At 34.2% G+C, this 18,106-nt stretch overlaps 1 protein-coding gene across 1 annotated transcript; it reads right to left on the bottom strand.

Annotated features, from left to right (window-relative positions):
• Nucleotides 1-3,329: 3,329 nt before the first annotated feature.
• Nucleotides 3,330-16,375, bottom strand: LOC144973500 (ribosome biogenesis regulatory protein homolog). Its single transcript, XM_078916000.1, has 10 exons — nt 16,168-16,375; nt 10,629-10,701; nt 9,068-9,106; nt 8,710-8,748; nt 8,134-8,235; nt 7,874-7,952; nt 7,237-7,344; nt 6,340-6,494; nt 5,550-5,686; nt 3,330-4,815 (listed from the first exon to the last, which is right to left on the bottom strand). Exons 1-10 carry the CDS (start codon nt 16,350-16,352, stop codon nt 4,659-4,661), a joined length of 1,074 nt encoding a protein of 357 aa, XP_078772126.1. The 5' UTR covers nt 16,353-16,375; the 3' UTR covers nt 3,330-4,658.
• Nucleotides 16,376-18,106: the final 1,731 nt, after the last annotated feature.

Raw genomic sequence — 18,106 nt, 5'->3', positions numbered from 1 at the left:
CGTCTATGACACAGTTATGGTTATTCGCGAACAGGAGACGAAAACGATGCACTCAGTTTACAGCCTTAGCTTCCTCCTGATGACCGTGCTTCAAGGCAGCATGGACTGTATTGCTATTATCATTATTTAACTTTAATATATTATATTCTACCTCTACTCATTACATACAGTTAAAAGAATAAAGATGGAAATATTATTATTGACAAATAAATGACTTGTTGTTTTATCTGTTCATTCTGTTTCTACTTAAGATTTTACTGGAGGTAGAGCAGCGTAGTCATGATTTATACACCACCCCCACCATTGTCTACTTTGTATAAAGACAAAGTGACGAATCTGTATCAGTATCACAATCAGTGACTTCCGTTTGCTAAGGTCTTGTAAATGAATGCTCACAATTATAAGTAAAATAAGATGATGCAAATTTTTTACCAGTACCATACATCAGAAGTTTCGATACATCACACAAGTTATTGTTTGTTGAGGCTATGACTATGTCTATTGTCCTTCATTGTTTGTTTGTAGAGAGGGAGGCATTCTGGTGAAAGCATCTTTTTTTTTCCTATGGTGAGTGTCCATGGATATTAATATTATAAAACTTACTTATAAAGCATCTTTTTGAGGGTCTCATTTGATGCGCCCATATTGTTTTGAGACTTTTGGTGACCTCAGGCTGAGCACATGTGTTAAATTACTGATATGACCTAACTCATATTTACTCGTTTTCCCCACAATGAATTGAGCAATATTGAGACCTGTTAAAGAATTCTGTGCCGTTCTCGTAGCAGACCTACCTCACGTTATCTGTTCTCATACTCGTAGCAGACCTACCGCCTCAACATTTTATCTCTGCGTTTATATAAAGTAGACCTGTAAATGAGCTCTATAAAAATTGACTGAAACTCTTCGACAAACTGAAGATTCAATTATTTTTTTTTTAAATAAGGGCATCATTGGAGAGGAGAGTGATAAATACAATATATCAAAATAGTGGGTGTTATTTCTTACTGGAAGTATGACTGCCATAATTTGATGTAGAAGGAATGCTAATAAGCATGTCATTCATATAGGTAAAGATGACTTCATCAAAGTCATATTCCTGCCTCTGGAATTTTTTTGACATAGAAAAATAATCACCATTATCATCTTTAACTTCTAGCCATGACCAATTGAATTTATTCCTCACGGGACTCGCATCTTTATCGATGCTCGACAAGTCTGAATTGCGATCCACGAACAGCTCAGCCATTGTGAGAACATTAGAATAATGTAGCAATGAGCAAACTTGATTTTCAATCAGTAAATGACAGAGAAAAAAAAACTTAAATAAATATGACTTCAGGCCAATACACTGAATTATTAAGTAGAAGTGAATTATCAAGAAGAAACTTCGGCAGGCGTAGCGGAAAAATTCAAAGAATCGAAATGAAGGTAAATCGCCACAAAACAGCAAGCTCGCTTGGGCTTGAGCAAAACAATGCCAGAAAACGTCCTGATTTGCACGGGAATTAATTAGGCTACTTACCATTGTTCCTTATGATCAGGTACTCAATCAGTGAAGAAACGGTCAACCAGTTTGTTTACAACGTGAGGCAATCGAAATGTGCTTGCCTGTAGCAATCTATCCTACCTTTCGATTTGAAGATGTTTACATAACGGACTTGCGGCATTCGCAATTTACTTTATCATAGTTTTGAGACTCGAAGGGTAAATGTGGTCAATTTTGGCTTAGATGAAACAGTGAAATTTATCGCTCGGTGGCTCAGTTAAAATTGGCTACAGTTGGGATCACGACGGATTGGAAAGTGAAAAAATAATTTAACGAAGGCTGTGTGAAAATACCCAGGGAAGTGTTCAGACACGCCTTTTATAAAAAGCGCCGCTTTGTCTTGGCAATATATACATCGTTAATATAAACGGTCCCCATGAGCTATGTGTAGCGCTGTGGAACACTCCTAATTATTTTACGGTCATTCGACTACAATTTGTGAATTCTTTCTTTTTTTATTTCTTTCCTTTTTTAAATATTTGAATTTGACAAATTGACTGATTTCAGTTAATTGACTGAGAATTTACAGGTCTAATAAAGACTTGAGACAGTCCACGGCTGCATTAACGATGTTGGGCATCCAAAAAAGGACAGGTTTCAGATTATTAATTGGTCCCAAACTGCTGCAGTTCCGACCTTCTCTCGTTTCTGTAACAGGACGCTGGAGCATACTTCTCAGCACATGTTGAACCAATCGACTGCGGCCTGGCAACTGCGTCCAGTGTACTCTATCACTTGTTGTATAGACATGATACCTTTTGTCTAAAATTTGTTAGCCAACCAAAACCTTCTTCATAATCTTTCCTTATATGGGCCCAGTTTTGTGTAAGGGGACTAGATTTAGTTCTTAACTAGTCTACTAGTAATAGTAAATGACTTGCTAACCTTAAGCCGAAGTGAAGTGATTTTTAAAAATTCGAATTTTATTAATGTTTTCCAAATAAGTGAGCATTGTAAAGACAGTGACTAATACGCTATTTTTTGCTGGTAACATCCCGCTCTCTAGTTCACAAAGGCAGGTAAGATACCAGTCTTCATACTTTCAACGCTAAATATTTCCAGAGGAAATTAGCTACACATCCAGTAAAGATATATTTCATTACGTTTCATATTTGAACTTACTTTTGCCATAATGAATCAAATCACGTGATATTTACTGTCGACTGATAGACTACAATGATGTCCATGGTCGACTGTCAATCCTATACTTAGGCCAATGAAAGTTTCATTGAAACTCAGAACAAATTGAACCAAAAAAATAAAAAACAGCCAGAAAATCTGACTAATTACATTATTTCAGTCAGTTACAATGCCAGCAGAATAACTTTTGTCTCCACTATACTTTCTGATCGTTTTTCTTTTTTTTTTTTTTTTTTGTAGCTCTTTGAAATGAACCCCTCGACTTCAAGTCTCCGTTCGATTGCAACTCACGAGCCCAATTAGATTCGGCAGTTTGTTTGTTTTTTACATTTTACTCACAAAAAAGTGTACCTGGTTTTTTAAAGCCGGTGTAAATAGCAACAGGACACTTTTTGTCTCTGTCAATCGTAACCGATGTATTTTCCTTCCGAATCGAAGCTCTCTCAATCAATTAAGGATCCCCCCCAGGACCAGGAGAAAAAAAACTAGAAATCTCAATGCATCATGGAAAGGTAGAGCATTATGAAGTACAGAGGACACAGCAAGTGACCTCTCTACCCACCATGGGAGGTCAGAAGGCTTTCAATGTGAAAAAACTAAGCATATTTTAAAAAATAGGACCAACACAAAAAAACATTGCTTCATTTTATAAGAATATCATAAGATTTATTTACACAATCATATTATTACATGAAAAGAAAATGTATATATACTGAAATTCCAAATGATTATTCAATCAAAGAGTTGAAAGAAACCACAATGTTGGCTTCCTTTATCAAACTACAGTGGAATCCCGATAAGCCAACAGATAGATTGGTTGACTTTTATCCATTATCAATGGAACACATTTAAATAAAGAGCAGAAAATTTGGGACCAACAAGAGGTATTCACTTTTAAGCAGTTGTTGAATTTAAAAGCATTTACTTTAGGGCCATTCATTTTAGCCTCCTGTCATTCTTCAGGAATTAATGCCTGGATGAGCCAGCCAGATGCTAAAAATTGATTTAAAATCTAAACGATCAGATTTTCAGCTTTTGTTCGCCCCACTATATTACCAGACTGAGGCAGTAAGTCACATATATGATAAAAACAATCAGTGCTGATGATGACAAAAAGTGAAAAGGGAGGAACATTTGCCTTTAAGCTCCATTTTAACGACGTTAACCCCCATTTTTACATAAACAGAGATGATAAACTATGATTGATAGTCAAACAGTTAGATGTCTTCACTGATCCTTTACGGAAAGATTTGCTAAAATGAAAAGTTAATGATAATTTCACAATAGTTAGCAGGAAAGCGAGATATTGTGGAAGAGGAAATTCCTTATCTGTCTCAAAAATCCAGGATTTCCACAAATAACCATCAGCCCTGAACACAAAAATTCAGACAAACAGTAAAGTAATATACTACACGGTTATTACCAACACTGCTTCACTGTTATACAATTAATATTAAAATTGGTCAGTTTTAAGAACACATGGGCTATCCAGAATTATAAAAAAGTCAGTCAACAACAAAAATGAAAATAACAGCTTTGAAGAAGAAAATACCAAAAAAAAACATCGTTTCAGGACATTTCAAGATCATACCATTCAACAAGATGTGCCAAAAACTTTTCCACAATCTGGATTTTAAGTAATGCATTACTGTTTTTTGTAATTGGCTGAAGAAGGGTTTTGAGCCTGAAATGTTCCTTGATTGGTAAAATGTTATTTTTCAAAGCTGTTAGTTATATTTTTTTTGTTCACTTTGCAATAGACCACTGCCCTATCCATATTACTCATCCATTCACCCTGTACATGATCAGCACTGAGGAATAATTGGATAATCTAACCTTTCAACACCTCATTATAGTCTTGGGTTAGATTTCTAGTTTGTTTGCATTTTTTTTACCATCCCCCCCCCCCCCTTTCCCAAATCCTTTCTATTCATAACCAATCAGGAAATTGATAAAACTTAGGGCTAGATTATCTCTTCATTTTCTTCCCAAGTGTTTTTCCTTTCATGCTAAACATCTTGTCTTTCTTTCCACCTTTTCCTCCCTTTCCACCTTTTCCAGAGAAATTTCCACCGCCTTTTCCTTTCTTTCCTTTTGGGGGTTTCATGCTTCGTTTCTCTGCTGCCCTGTTGTGTTTTAGGAGAAAAAAGGAGAAAAAAGACAGAAATGGGTCAAATGCTAATATCGATTACAAGAATAATAGGAAAGAAGCTTCATTTGAAGACCATCATTATTATTATTATTAAGATATCAGTAATGAATGTTTGCTCTGGTGAGAATATCAAATCAGTTAATTTTTAACCAAAACATATTATCATTGAGATGATGATTATCATTTTCTGTAATGCACACAGATCCCTGTGATAATGAGGGGGCATAGAACAATAGAAATGTTCACCATGATCATTTGATATTTATAATGATGATGATTATAGTGTTGATAAAATAAAGCTCTATAAATTAACATGAAATTATAGTTCTTTCCACTGACAACAAAAAAAAGTAGTTCTTCAGAGCATCCAAAGCCCATGGCCGGGAATTTATCCTGTTTCTGTAGCATCAAATCATAGAGCCGGAATTTATCTTGGTTTTCATAGCACTAAATGGACAACAGCAGTTGCTTGTCGCATTTGGATAGGATAGGATGTCAGTCTATCACAAAGTACACTTCACCAAATCTAACAGACCTAGCTACACGATCACTACTGGATGAACAAGGGGCTTTTTAAAAAAAATCTTGACTTCACCAGACCAATCCTGTTCTCTTTGCGTGTGGAGGAAGTGCTCTCCCAACTGCAGTATCAGGAGCCCCTTTTGGCTAAAATAAATGGATGTAAGAATTAGAGGATTATCATCTCACCTCACTTCCTGCTCTTTCCTCAATTGCCGATTTGCAGCCTTTTCTACATTCAAGATTGGTATTTTGTTGGTTAACTTGTTCAACGTTTCCATTTGGTTCTGTCTTTCATTCTTCAAATTGCCAATGTTAGGCTCAAACTGCAAACAATATAACACAAAAGAATTAGTGTCTATTGACCATACATACCAAAAAAAAAAAAAAAAATTAAAAAACTAAAACGAAATGTGATGCTAATGGAAAAGTAATATGGTGTCTGGCTCGGTAACAAAGGCAAATGTCTCCAAGCAAAACGAGTGACTGGATAACTAACAATGAACACTGAGATGGTTGGCCCTCAGGTTGTGTCCTTGGGTAAGGCACTTAACATTCTATTATATCCCTCTGAACTTGACTATAAGCTTGCTGAATAATGTTTGAAAGCTACAGTAAAAAAAATCTGCCTGACAGGTTTGAGTCAGAAATTTGCTGGGGTAAAAATAAAAATTTGATGTCATGACAACCTGAACATGGGTGAAAGTTCACAGTGATGAAATCACCTGAATGACAGAGAGACAAAGCGAGCTTCCCTAAAAGAGATGCTAAACATACTTGCCACCTTAAACTTAAATAACCTACCAATAAAACCAGTGAGGGAGTCAAAATGCCAGCAGGCAATTATCATTAAATCAAAATATTTGCTCCGCTGGCAAATGTTCACCCATGAACCTGAAAGATTCCATGATATAAATTTCATTGTTTATTATGATAAATATTTTAAAAAGGCAGTAAATAAGTCAAAATCAAATCCTACTTTTCTTTTCTTCCCCATATTCTTGGGCTGCTTCTCCTTAGGCAAGTTTTCTGTGAATTTCCCAATGGAAGCTGTTGACCTGTGAGCTAGAGCCAGGGCTTTGGAGAGCTGTTTTTTGTCTGGTCTCTCTGTGGGAGTCAGACCTACACCAGGAACTAAATGGAAATGATATAAAAAAAAAATTATCAGAAACTGAAATCACGGTTGCCAATTCAGTAGGCAAAATTTACTGAACATTTATGTGAGCAAATCCATCTACCACTATCTGAGCTTGAACGAACTCCAATAAAAAGACATTTATTAATTGCTTTTTTCAGATTATAAGGATTGGAAAATAAACTGAGGTTTTTTAACATACTGAATTCAGTAAATATACTGAAAATTGGCAACCATATGAAATTTCTTCAAAACATTTAAAAGAACCAGTTCATTACTTTCTAATTTCAAATCAAATGCAACGATTAGACGTTCAAACCCTGATATATTATAAATACAAATATAAACATCTTACAAGAGGAACTTTACCGTAAAAGTAAGAAGTTTTAATTTGATACAAGAAATTCTGATGACACAAGACTAAAGCAAAAATAACGAGAATTTCTTTCAGATGGTTACAATGACCTTAAAATTAATATCAAGGTCTATGTTAGCTTTGTTGGTTTTCTCGGTTGAAAAAAGTAGACAGTGGGACTAACTGAATAGCAAAGGACCAGACTTGATATAACAAAGGATGACTTTAAACCAAAACTATAATGAATTTTTAAAAGTTGATAGAAAAGTACCTTCTGTGAGATATTCACAAACAGCAATAAGTTCGAGAAACAATCTAATGAAGATAAATAAATAATACACAGATAAACAAATCATCATCTCTAATTCTTCATTCATTTTCCATACCTTTACTTTTGTTTGCACGAGCAATGTTTCTCAACCTTTGCAACTCATTCTTTGCAATTCTTTCTTTTTTAGCTTCTTTTCTCTTGGCAAACTGATCTTCATATGGATCTGTAAGAAATAAGATATGATTTTCAGATAGCTTTGGGTAGGTGTGTTTGGGAAGAAGTTATTATCTGCCATCTCATTATTATTCAACACATCATAAAATGAACAATCTCAAATCAATCAATACTCCTCTAATTCACTTTATAACACATTGAACAGCTAATGATGATAATAATGGCAATGACGATAATGACAAATATTTTATTTTCATCAACATTTAAGGTTGGTAGTAGCTGGATTGTTCACCTGGGACTAGAGACCTTCATAAAACAAAATGTCAATAGGATTATTCAAAATATATTCAATTGCAATAAATACTTTACAAACCAGAATTGACGGATGGCTGAATCTGATTGTAATTTCTCTCTGATATCTTTTTTTTCTTTTCTCTCTAGCACTCACTACTCATTACATGTCATGCACTACTTATAATTATTTTCTGCTATTAATAATTTGACCCCTTGTGATTAGTAAAATAAAATGCAAAATCATGATAGTTAAAAATTTTCTTTAAAAGACACAAAGGACCTACCTGCACCCTCTGGAACTTCAATACACCAGTCTTTGGTATTGTCATTCGCCCTGTTGTATCCAAACCGAGGCTTGTAGGACTAAAATAAAAACATAAATGGAAATTTCAATGCATCATTGGTATAAAATAAATTGGAATTTAATTTTTGTATGTTTGTTGGGTTTGTTTCTAAATGATGCTAATTTAAAATGGCAAATTTTATGAGTGACATCAACACGACAAGAGAAACATGAAACAAATAAACAAGTGAATATACTAACCTGTGAGGCTTCATCCCAGACCAAGCGTGACTTTTTCTTATTCAATATTCCCTTTGCTTTAGCAAATTGTTCCCATTTTGTCAAAGGCTTTGCTTTGGGTACCTGAAAAGAATCAAAATCAAGAAAGAAAAAAAAAGGCTTAGCCATTCTGCATTTTAACAAGGAGCGTTGTGAAATTTTTTTTTAGTAATCTTCTCATAGATAAAATGAAGTAAAAAAAGGATACTGCATTACATTTGGCAGTTACATAACACAAAGGATATCAATTATTGAAAGAAGTTTCAGTTATTAATCAAGTGATTAATCTATTTTTATGGACATGTCTATGTCTAGTTAAGAAATATTTGATCTATCTATCAATTGGACACATCTTTTGCTGTAAGAATTACCGTATGGACCTTTACTTTATGTAAATATCATAGTTACGTAATATTATTACATTCAACTTTCAACCAATAAAGAAGGTCAATTTTCTTCTCTTATAATATTATTTAATTTGTCAGTCTAAGGAAAAGGAGTGGAAATACATTTGGTGTTATTCGAGGGATTGGGAAATGAATGAAACATCAAACTTACTGGTTTTTCTCTGGGTAACCATGTTTTCCCTTCAGGTAGCTGGACAAAAGGTAAACAAATAAAAAATTAATCAATTTATTAATACTTCTGCATTACCTATAAATTACAATTCCCTCAATTACGAGGATTTTTTTGTTTTTTTTTAAAGTACATACACAATACCACACCATTTCTACAGTCAGCCAACACTTACAACACAAGATATCAAAAACATGATGATATAACCAAACTTTATTCATACATTATGCTTAATGACACTGCGGCTGATGATGATGATGATAACAACAAAACAGTAATTGGAAAAATAACATTATTAACCATAATAAAAACTAAGGCATACAACAGAAAAGTATTTTACCTTCACCATGTAGTTTCCATCAGACTTGTCCACAGGTAACTGGAGAGTATACAGGGATTGAGAGGGAAGGGGGAGGAAGAGGGGACTAAGTAAATGCTAAAACTAAAAACAACATTGCGATTCAACTAGAAACAAAAATTGCCCAAAGGAAAAAAAATAAAAAATGAAATTTAGAATCTTGAATCTGATACACAAGAGATGCAAAGTGCTAATTAAAAAATCTATGACAATAAAGTTTTAACATTGTAATAAATATCACAGTGCCCCCCCCCCCCCCCCTCCTTATCGTTGTGTTGAAAATCCAGTCAGTTCCAAAGCACCAACACACAAGCGAGAACATCTCGCTTGCATTATTCTACACCCCAACTCTCCCTCTTTCCTCATTTTTCGCCTGTCAGTCACCCGCTGTCTTCCTTTTCCAGTCTGTGCGATTGTGGTGTTGGCCAAGCCCAAGTGCAGTGATTGAAGTGTTTGCCTCCCCCCCACCCCACCCATCACCCTAATCTTATACTTACGCTCTGTTTAATATCGCCGGGCATTATTACGTGAGGCCTCCTTCCCGAATTTTTGAAGAAAAATATAGAGAGAAAAAGGGAAGGTGCTCTCAAGTTGTTTCGGTTTAAAGAAAGTCCTGCTTAGGAGTATTTCGGTTCATCGTAAGAATTAGTACAAAGATAATTAAGAAACTCGTACAATTTATTAAAATCTTTGCGGTTTAAGGTATGTTTCGGTTTAGCTTCTTTCGGTTTAAAATAATTTTACTGTATCTTTCTAAGCCGATCAACCTTGCTTACTGTAATATAATTATCTTTCTATGACCAGAAGACTTCTGAAACGTTACATGAAGATAGATAGGGTTGTTGAGAGAGAAATATGGGTAACGAATGAGAGAGAGAGAGAGAGAGAGAGAGACAGAGAGAGAGAGAGAGAGAGAGAGAGAGAGAGAGAGAGAGAGAGAGAGAGAGAGAGAGAGAGAGAGACAGAGAGAGAGAGAGAGAGAAGATTACTCTGCCAGAGTGAGTTATGAATTGATTTTCTATTTTGCTTTTGGTCCAATCCTCTACCCAAAATCTACTCATCCAAGGCCACTGGTGACAGCCTATCTAGGTTAACATAAAAAAAACGCAAGTATCACTGTCACTAAAATTCATACAACTGAGCACAGGTGTCAAAATTTGACCCAAGACATGATGGTGATTTTTCCATGAGTCTACCACATAGCATACCGCTAGCTAATAGAAAAAAATTTGACACTGCAAAAACAGCGAAAAATTTCAAAGACAATCCCTTAATCCATCACTGTGAACTGAAATATCCTAAAATAACTATGCTGCTTAGGACAATGTAAAACAATCAAATAAATTAAAGTGTTTTAACTGTGTTTTAATTCTTAACTTACTTTTACAACAAACGATGAAACCATTTTTTAAACTATATATAAACTGTTAATTATATAAAATCTATCGCAAAACAAAAAGGGCTTGGCCATTAACACAATTTCAATTTTCAATCTTGTATGTCAACTTTTGAACTTAAAAATAAACATATATAATATTCTTACCTCCCAAAGGGAATTGAAAAGGACCTGTACAGCATCCTGTGTAGTTTTTTTGAAAAATTCTTCTTTTCTGTCCCTGATGAAAATTAAAGAAATTTATGAAATGAAAGTCTATTACAGGTAAACAAAATGGCCTGCCAAAAATATGTGAACCCAGAGGGATAAAATGTTTGTTTTTAAGGGTTTTACTGCACTTGCAACACATTTAGATCATATCAGCGCCAGTAAAAGGGAAGAAAATGGGATAGTAAAAAAATTCTAAAATTACAATTAAAGCACCAAAGAAAAAGTAAGACAAAGGGGAATCGGGAACTAGTTCAAATAGAGAATAGGTGTAGATTCCAAAAAGCACACTATCAATGTACTTAGTTTGAGATCGTCCAAATATTTCATCCTGACAAAAGCACAGGTCCCCACTAAGAGGAATGCACTCAAATGTTTACAAATAATAATAAATGTAAAACAATAATAATACATTGCATACCAGACAAAAAAATATAATCTCCCAAAACTATTACTATACATTTCAGGCCTGTAAATGGTTGGTGAAAAACTTGTCGGAACTTTTTGAACACCCGCAATTAGACCAACAGGACAAATGTATGGATTCATTTTTAAACACAACACAGATAAGATTCGTCAATTGACTAGTCAAATCATGTCAATTTCCCCAACTCATTTATAATACAATAAGATGGTCCTTATTTTATGGTACCATAAAAAAAAATCCTAATTATTTTATTTTGAGAGAGTACACACACTTCTGGTCCCAGGTCTGAATTATTGTAAAATTAAAGGAATAGAACAATCCCTAACTTTTTAGAAGGATGTGTAGTGTTGACATGAGAAGCTGCTTTATCTTCACTCCTGCTTGTGTTAAATTTTTAAGCTGATTCTTTCATTTTTTTGGATTAATTCTTATAAAAGAAGGAGAAGAAGAAAGAAGAAGAAGAAGAAGAAGAAAAAGAAGAAGAAGAAGAAGAAGAAGAAGAAGAAGAAGAAGAAGAAGAAGAAGAAGAAGAAGAAGAAGAAGAAGAAGAAGAAGAAGAAGAAGAAGAAGAGGAGATGTGGTCATGTGTGAAGGAGGAAAAAGATAAAAAAATTAAACAACCACGGTTGTGAGGAAAGAAAATATCTGCTGGGAGCAGTCAATCAACTTTCGAAGAAAAATATATATTACAGAAAAAAATATTGTATTTCGCATTTATCATTCCGGTCGACTTTCAAACGGAAACAAAGAAAGTGTAGGAACAGAGATTGTCAACTGGAAAAATTTGTGTGTGTCGGTAGCAAAATAGTGAGAAATGGCCCGGTCTGACACACAATGTGTGTGTTAGTTGATTACTGACTATGCGTGTTTGACAATTCTAGACAAAACAAGACACTGTCACCCCTCTCTCTCTCGTCTGTGGCATTGTAGGCAGTCGGCATTGAATACATCCACGTCTGGTGGAGGTGCAGGTGGTGATATTTGACAAGTAAGATAGAATGTACCTAGCTGACTAGTTTGTTCTGTCTTTGACGCGACAAATAAAGTTTTTTGGGTTTTTTTTAAGTCGGCGCTCGAAATGGAATAAATGCTGGGTTTTTTCGAGGCACGTAATAAAACTCTTTTATTTTCTTTTTTTGTTGGTTCTGTCTTTCTACTTTTTTTTAATAGAGCAAAATCGTACTGTCGGAAATCCGACAACTGCCAGAAGATTTACAGGCCTGACATTTGACTGTTTCCCTCCCAGCCAAGACAAAGACAGAAAGCATATTGGAATGTTTGTTTTTAGGTGTTTAACGCCGCTTTCAACACTATGTAGGTCATTTAAGCACCCGTTGCTAGCTTTTATCAATTTTTATCGGCCTTAGTTGCTCAATCATGTTAATACTGTTGTAATAAAAATTTTATAAAACCATAATAGTTACATATTTGTTATTTGAAAATGTTTGCAGGAGTTCACATTCCTGCAGATACTTAAAAATTTTAAGCGGATCGACTGACTGGAAAAGAGACTTCAACTTCAAGTCCCTGGTTTCATAATGCTGTGATCTTATATGTTCTAACTGTAAGTGCCTCCCTGTCCACTACGGGAGGTCAGGAACCCCACCAATAGATTAAGAAAAAAAAGTACTCAGATTCCAGTCTAATGGCCCCTGATAAGCTCACTGACTAATAGGTTTTGTTTATATTTCTTGTTTTCTTTTTGAAACTTTACTTTTGGTCCTCCGGTACATGTATCTGTGAAGTACTGCATAAACCTCATAGTGGAGTATCACACACAGGGTGTGGTGGACACAAGTGCCCGCATGCGGCTAGTCTTTGTGTACATCAAAGTTGAAGGTGTCCACAATTTTACATCTGACTGCACTGTCATCCAGCTGATGCTAGTCCTTAATTGTACCAAACTAGGATGAGTGTTTGTACCAGTCCGTTGTTGCTGGTACCGGTATAACATCAAAGTTTCAACTGTGAGTTTTCCTTGTGTAACTAGTGTTTACAGTAAGATGTTCAAATTCCACCGCGACCAGGCCCTGGACAATATTGAATAACAGTAACAGACTGAGTCTCACTTCTCTTCTTTGTCTGAAAAGCTTGCTCCACCCCAGTTGGTTCAGGATCTCTGTAACACTGCTAGTTTCCTGACTGGTAGTCCATCATGAATCGAGCTGCTCTTCATTGCACCATTTCTCTAGTTGGTACTTGTCCTTTTTTGCCAGATATTGATCCCATGCTGATGCTGCATATTTTATCACTAAAGATACCAGCAGACTCTTGTTCAACTTGTATGCTATTGACTTATTGTTTAAGTCACTATGGCATTATTTGTGGACTATGATGACTATGACTGAATGACTATGTGACTGAATGACTATGAGGCGGAAAACACAATAATGACAGGAAAAGCATTTTCTGCATGGGCAACATAATATATCAAAATCTAATTGAGATTTGGTGATTATAGTTGCTGTTTTTGATAGATCAACTCTTCCTGGAGCTGTGGTAGCAAAATGGTGGCGAAATTTTGCTCCTATATATTTTTTTAGGATTTTTTACAGAGCAAAAGTGGCGTTTTGAAGACACGAAGGTTTTACTTTCGTTTTTAGAATGGATCAAATGAGGTAAGTGAATCAACAGTTTCCATTTAAAGTTAACTTTATGTTTTGTTTTTAACAAAAGTTAGATGTATTAACTACAATTTGTATGATTTTAAAATTTTAAAAATTATCTCCATCTTTGTTTATAAGTTATTTTCTGCATATTATGCAATCGCGTTATTTTCGTGTCTCCGATGTGACAAAGGAAACTTAATTCTATATATCAGGCAATCTTTGAAATTTTTAACTACAAATTTGTTCATTTGACTAAAATTAGGTCTAGGAAACTTGTAAAATTAACAAAAAATAAAAAATTAACATTTTTATTTGTTTTTAGAGTGAATAATCGGGTATGGGAGATTTCGTGTCTTCGAATTTCTGCCCGTGCACCAAATTTCAATATCCTATTTTATTATTAATTATGAAAGAAAGTGTTTGAAAATTGATTGGAGGCATTAATCTTGCTCTGGTTTTGTGTTTTAAACTTTGATTTTTGACTTGAAATTTTAGAAAAAGTTTTTTTGAGCAAAATAAAGTTTGGTGTCACCTGCGTGGGCACCATCTGCATGGGCACCAGAAATTCTGAAATGTGTAAACTTGGACATTGGTGATGAATATACAGTTCATAAATGTAAACTTTGGTAACCTATGCTGAATATTTCAATGTAAGTACATATCTGAACATTTCTAGCTGTTTAAGAACACAAATTGCTAATCAATTGAATTTTGTAAACAATTTATATTAAATATATTGATTCGCTCTCTTTCTCATATTTTTTGTGTCACCACAACATTCACTCTGCTTTCCGGGAGGATGCAGCGATGGCATCTGGACATCTGATCTAAAAGAATTTTATCCAGTATGAAAATTTTGATTAGCTACAATACAAGATACACAGGCTTGAGAGATTTTACTCCAGAACTGTGAGTTTACTAACCGATAGGGATAAAATCCGTAATAGCACCTAAGTACTGAATTACAGGTTGAGTGGAAAAAATTCCGTACACTTGCCAAAATGTTCTAGAAAAAAAATTGTAATGCAATTATAGACTTATTTATATATATATATATCGCTTTATTATATTCATATGCTAAAATATTTCATATCCTTACACTTGAACCTCTGTGATGTAGCAAACAAAAGCTGTAAGTGTGAGTAGTTGTTCTTAAGAACGCCTTTCTTATAGCAATTATAAGCCTTATTTTCTCAACAGAGTAATCAAATATATTTAAAGCAGTGGAAATCAAATATGCTTAAAGTAGTGCTCTTGTCAACAACTATGTCTTTATATATTGCTTTTATACCAGGTACTGGAGGAGAGGGAGTTTCACCGTGTAGTTCTCCCAAGGAATAGCGGTACTGGTACAATTTATTATGCGTATGTGCAGAGCAGAGTGTGTGATTGGTAAAAAAGGACCCTCCAGACGTCTATTCCTGGGTTGTTGTCACCCGTCTTGTCAATACAATTGAAAACAAGGACCCATTTTTTTCAAAGTTGAAATGAAAGTTTAAAATATTACAAAAAAATTTTTTTCGTTATTTGTCTCATGTAATTATCCCCCTTGTTGTATAATAAAGTTAGTTTCAATACAAAATACAAAAGATATTCTGTTTGTTATTTATTTGAAACAATTGGACCTGTGTACATGTATTTTGAGTCATTTGTCACTTCAGATTGTTAAAATTTCTTTTCATTTTGCCTTTCCGTGTAAACCAGGGTCACCGTTGATTGACCTACTTTTTAAAGTTACATAATCGTCTCCTGCTCATAATTTTTACAAATTCTGAATCCTCATATTTCAAGCTTTAAAATGATATATGACACTTATTTGTAGATAAAAGATGGAAATTGACAAAAATGGGCCTGTCAAAGTAGATAATTTCAGATCTTGTCTGTTTTCCGCCATGACTATGACTATGACTACGGTGACGTGGCTTGTGGTATCTTTTGCTTGGTGTATTTCATTCTCAATGACTGGGTCAAAATAAATTGTTTTATATTTGAAAATGTTATCAGTATCAGGGTTGTCGAATCAGGATGAAAAACATGACATAACTGAACTTTTACTACTCACTCAAAACTCAAACTACATCTGCCGATCCCTATCTTCTTATTCTTATCTCTACTAAATGACAAATGAACACTTGATTGAACTCCTGTACTGTACTGTAGAGTGGAGACTCCAGGAGTGTGTGAAAAGACAATATATTAATATAGACGTCTAGGTCTAAATTAGTAATCTCTAATAATAATAATAATATAAATACGTGCTTAATTTTTTCCCGTTCACCAAGTGATTGGAAATATACAGTTTTTAACAATACTGAATTTATTAAAAATACTTAAAGTCGGCAACCTTTTATTTCTATCACTATCAATCATCAAAATGAAAGTAAAGTGCCTAGCTACATTCCTCGCAAAAATTTATAAATAAATATATAAAATAACGACTAACCTCCATCCAAAGTCTGGCTTGTTTTCATTCACAGCCAATAAGTTACCTATGTCAACTTCAATAAGTTCAGAATTTGTGACTTCTGTCGACTTAAATCTGATGTTTTCTTCCGTCTTGGACAACACAGAATCAACAACATTTTGTCTCTCTGTAGATTCTTCCACATCCATGCCTTCCACTTCCATGCTTGTTGGGTGTTGAGTGAGGGGTAGACTTTGATAATGAAAGTAAAATTGAGCAGGAAATAGTATTAGTACAAACATTAAGTGTTTCATTATAAATAAAAAGTATATTTCTTATTTTTTCACCTGCCTTTCGAAGACGATGGATCTCACCGTTGCCTTCGTTAAAACTCATTGCTGAAATCGACCAAAATTAAATATGACATACGTCACAATGCAGGGCAACGATCATCAAAAAAAAATGTGAAAAGTGTGTTGTCTTCGGTAGTGCTAAAGGAAATAAATGATCTCACTTGTTGAATATTCACTTTTCACTTTCTTTTGGTGATCGTCGCATGTATTTTGGCCGACGTGCACTTATTTGCAGGTCTGATAACCCAATTCCTTATGATATCATTGTTGTCATGGAAACCTTTTTTTAATGCCGAAAAATATTGTCCATTACAACAATGTTAAACTAGGCCCATAAGTGAGTTCAGATGTCAGACTTACATAATATGTACACATCAGGCACGTGTTGCCCATAGAAGCATAGTAAGCACTGCTTACCCTGGACTTTCAAGTTCATTGCCTATAATAGGAATAATAAAAATGTGGAAACAACAAAAATTGATAATAGTTTACAAAAGTTGTCCATCGGCACCATATTATAGTCCAAGGAATCGGACTTTATCCTAATCCTAGTTTCTATAGAATCAAACGAACAATAAATTGCTACCTTTACATTTGGCAGCAGCTTCTAATGGTGCTCACAATACTATGTTATGACGATCGACCAAATCCGCAAATTCCTTACCGCACTCGTGCACTGTCGCAAACCCGCCCGGAGGCTTCGTCACAACACACCGTTCAACTAGATGCTCTGCGGTTTCGGGTTCTTTCCCACATCGAGTACATGTTGGACAGGTGGAAAGTCCCCACTGATGAAACAATTTTGCGGTTAGGCAGGTTCTCAAACGATGCTTGCCAAAGTACTTTCCGTCACATTTATGAAACTATACTACCCTGTTCACATCGTCCATGTTGGGAGTTTTTCATATGATTATTATAAGATAATAATATAAAACAATGTTAATTTCAATCTACTTTGGCATCCAAGATTTCCTCTAGAAGACTCATGACTGGTGGGTAGACGTGAATGCATCAATTCTAAATATGAGAACTAGAACACATTTAATTATCTCCTTCGGCCTCGAGTGCTTCCCACGGAATCTCATTGAATGTTGACATAATTCTGAAAACTCATTTTTGAAATGAGATTTGTGTTTTATATTACATCGATTTTCCCATTCTCCGCTGTTGCTTTTGTTTTGTTTTTGTTTTGTTGTAATTGTCGTTGGTGGCTAGAAATAATACGTAATAATAATAATATTAATAATAATAATAATAATAATAATAATAATAATAATAATAATAATAATAATAATAATGATAATAATAATAATAATAATAATAATAATAAAATAATAATAATAATAATAATAATAATAATAATAAATGATGATGATGATGATGATGATGATGATGATGATGATTATATTAATAATAATATAATAATAATAATAATAATAATAATAATAAATAATATTAATAATAATAATAATAATAATAATAATAATAATAATAATAATATATGGTATTAATAACATAGCGCCTTACCCCGTATCTAAATAAGCTCAAAGCGCTTGTATGTTTTGTATTTAGTTTTTTGTCGGGGTCTTTTTTTTTAATTTTTTTTTTTTTTTTGATTTTCATCG

This window comes from Berghia stephanieae, chromosome 5 (assembly GCF_034508935.2).
Source record: "Berghia stephanieae isolate SIO BIC M18660-M18661 chromosome 5, UCSD_Bste_1.3, whole genome shotgun sequence".
Lineage (NCBI taxonomy): Eukaryota > Metazoa > Mollusca > Gastropoda > Nudibranchia > Aeolidiidae > Berghia > Berghia stephanieae.
The sequence above is the reverse complement of the archived record's forward strand: the minus strand, read 5'-3'. Positions and strand labels throughout refer to the sequence as shown.

Excerpts from the sequence above, each read along its gene's own strand:
- LOC144973500 (XM_078916000.1), bottom strand. The coding sequence starts at position 16,352 with ATGGAAGTGGAAGGCATGGATGTGGAAGAATCTACAGAGAGACAAAAT. Across the intron at positions 7,345-7,873 it reads TGAAGTTCCAGAGGGTGCAG|ATCCATATGAAGATCAGTTT; the intron begins GTAGGTCCTTTG and ends TATTTCTTACAG. Across the intron at positions 4,816-5,549 it reads AGGAAAGAGCAGGAAGTGAG|GGCAGCAGAGAAACGAAGCA; the intron begins GTGAGATGATAA and ends AAAACACAACAG.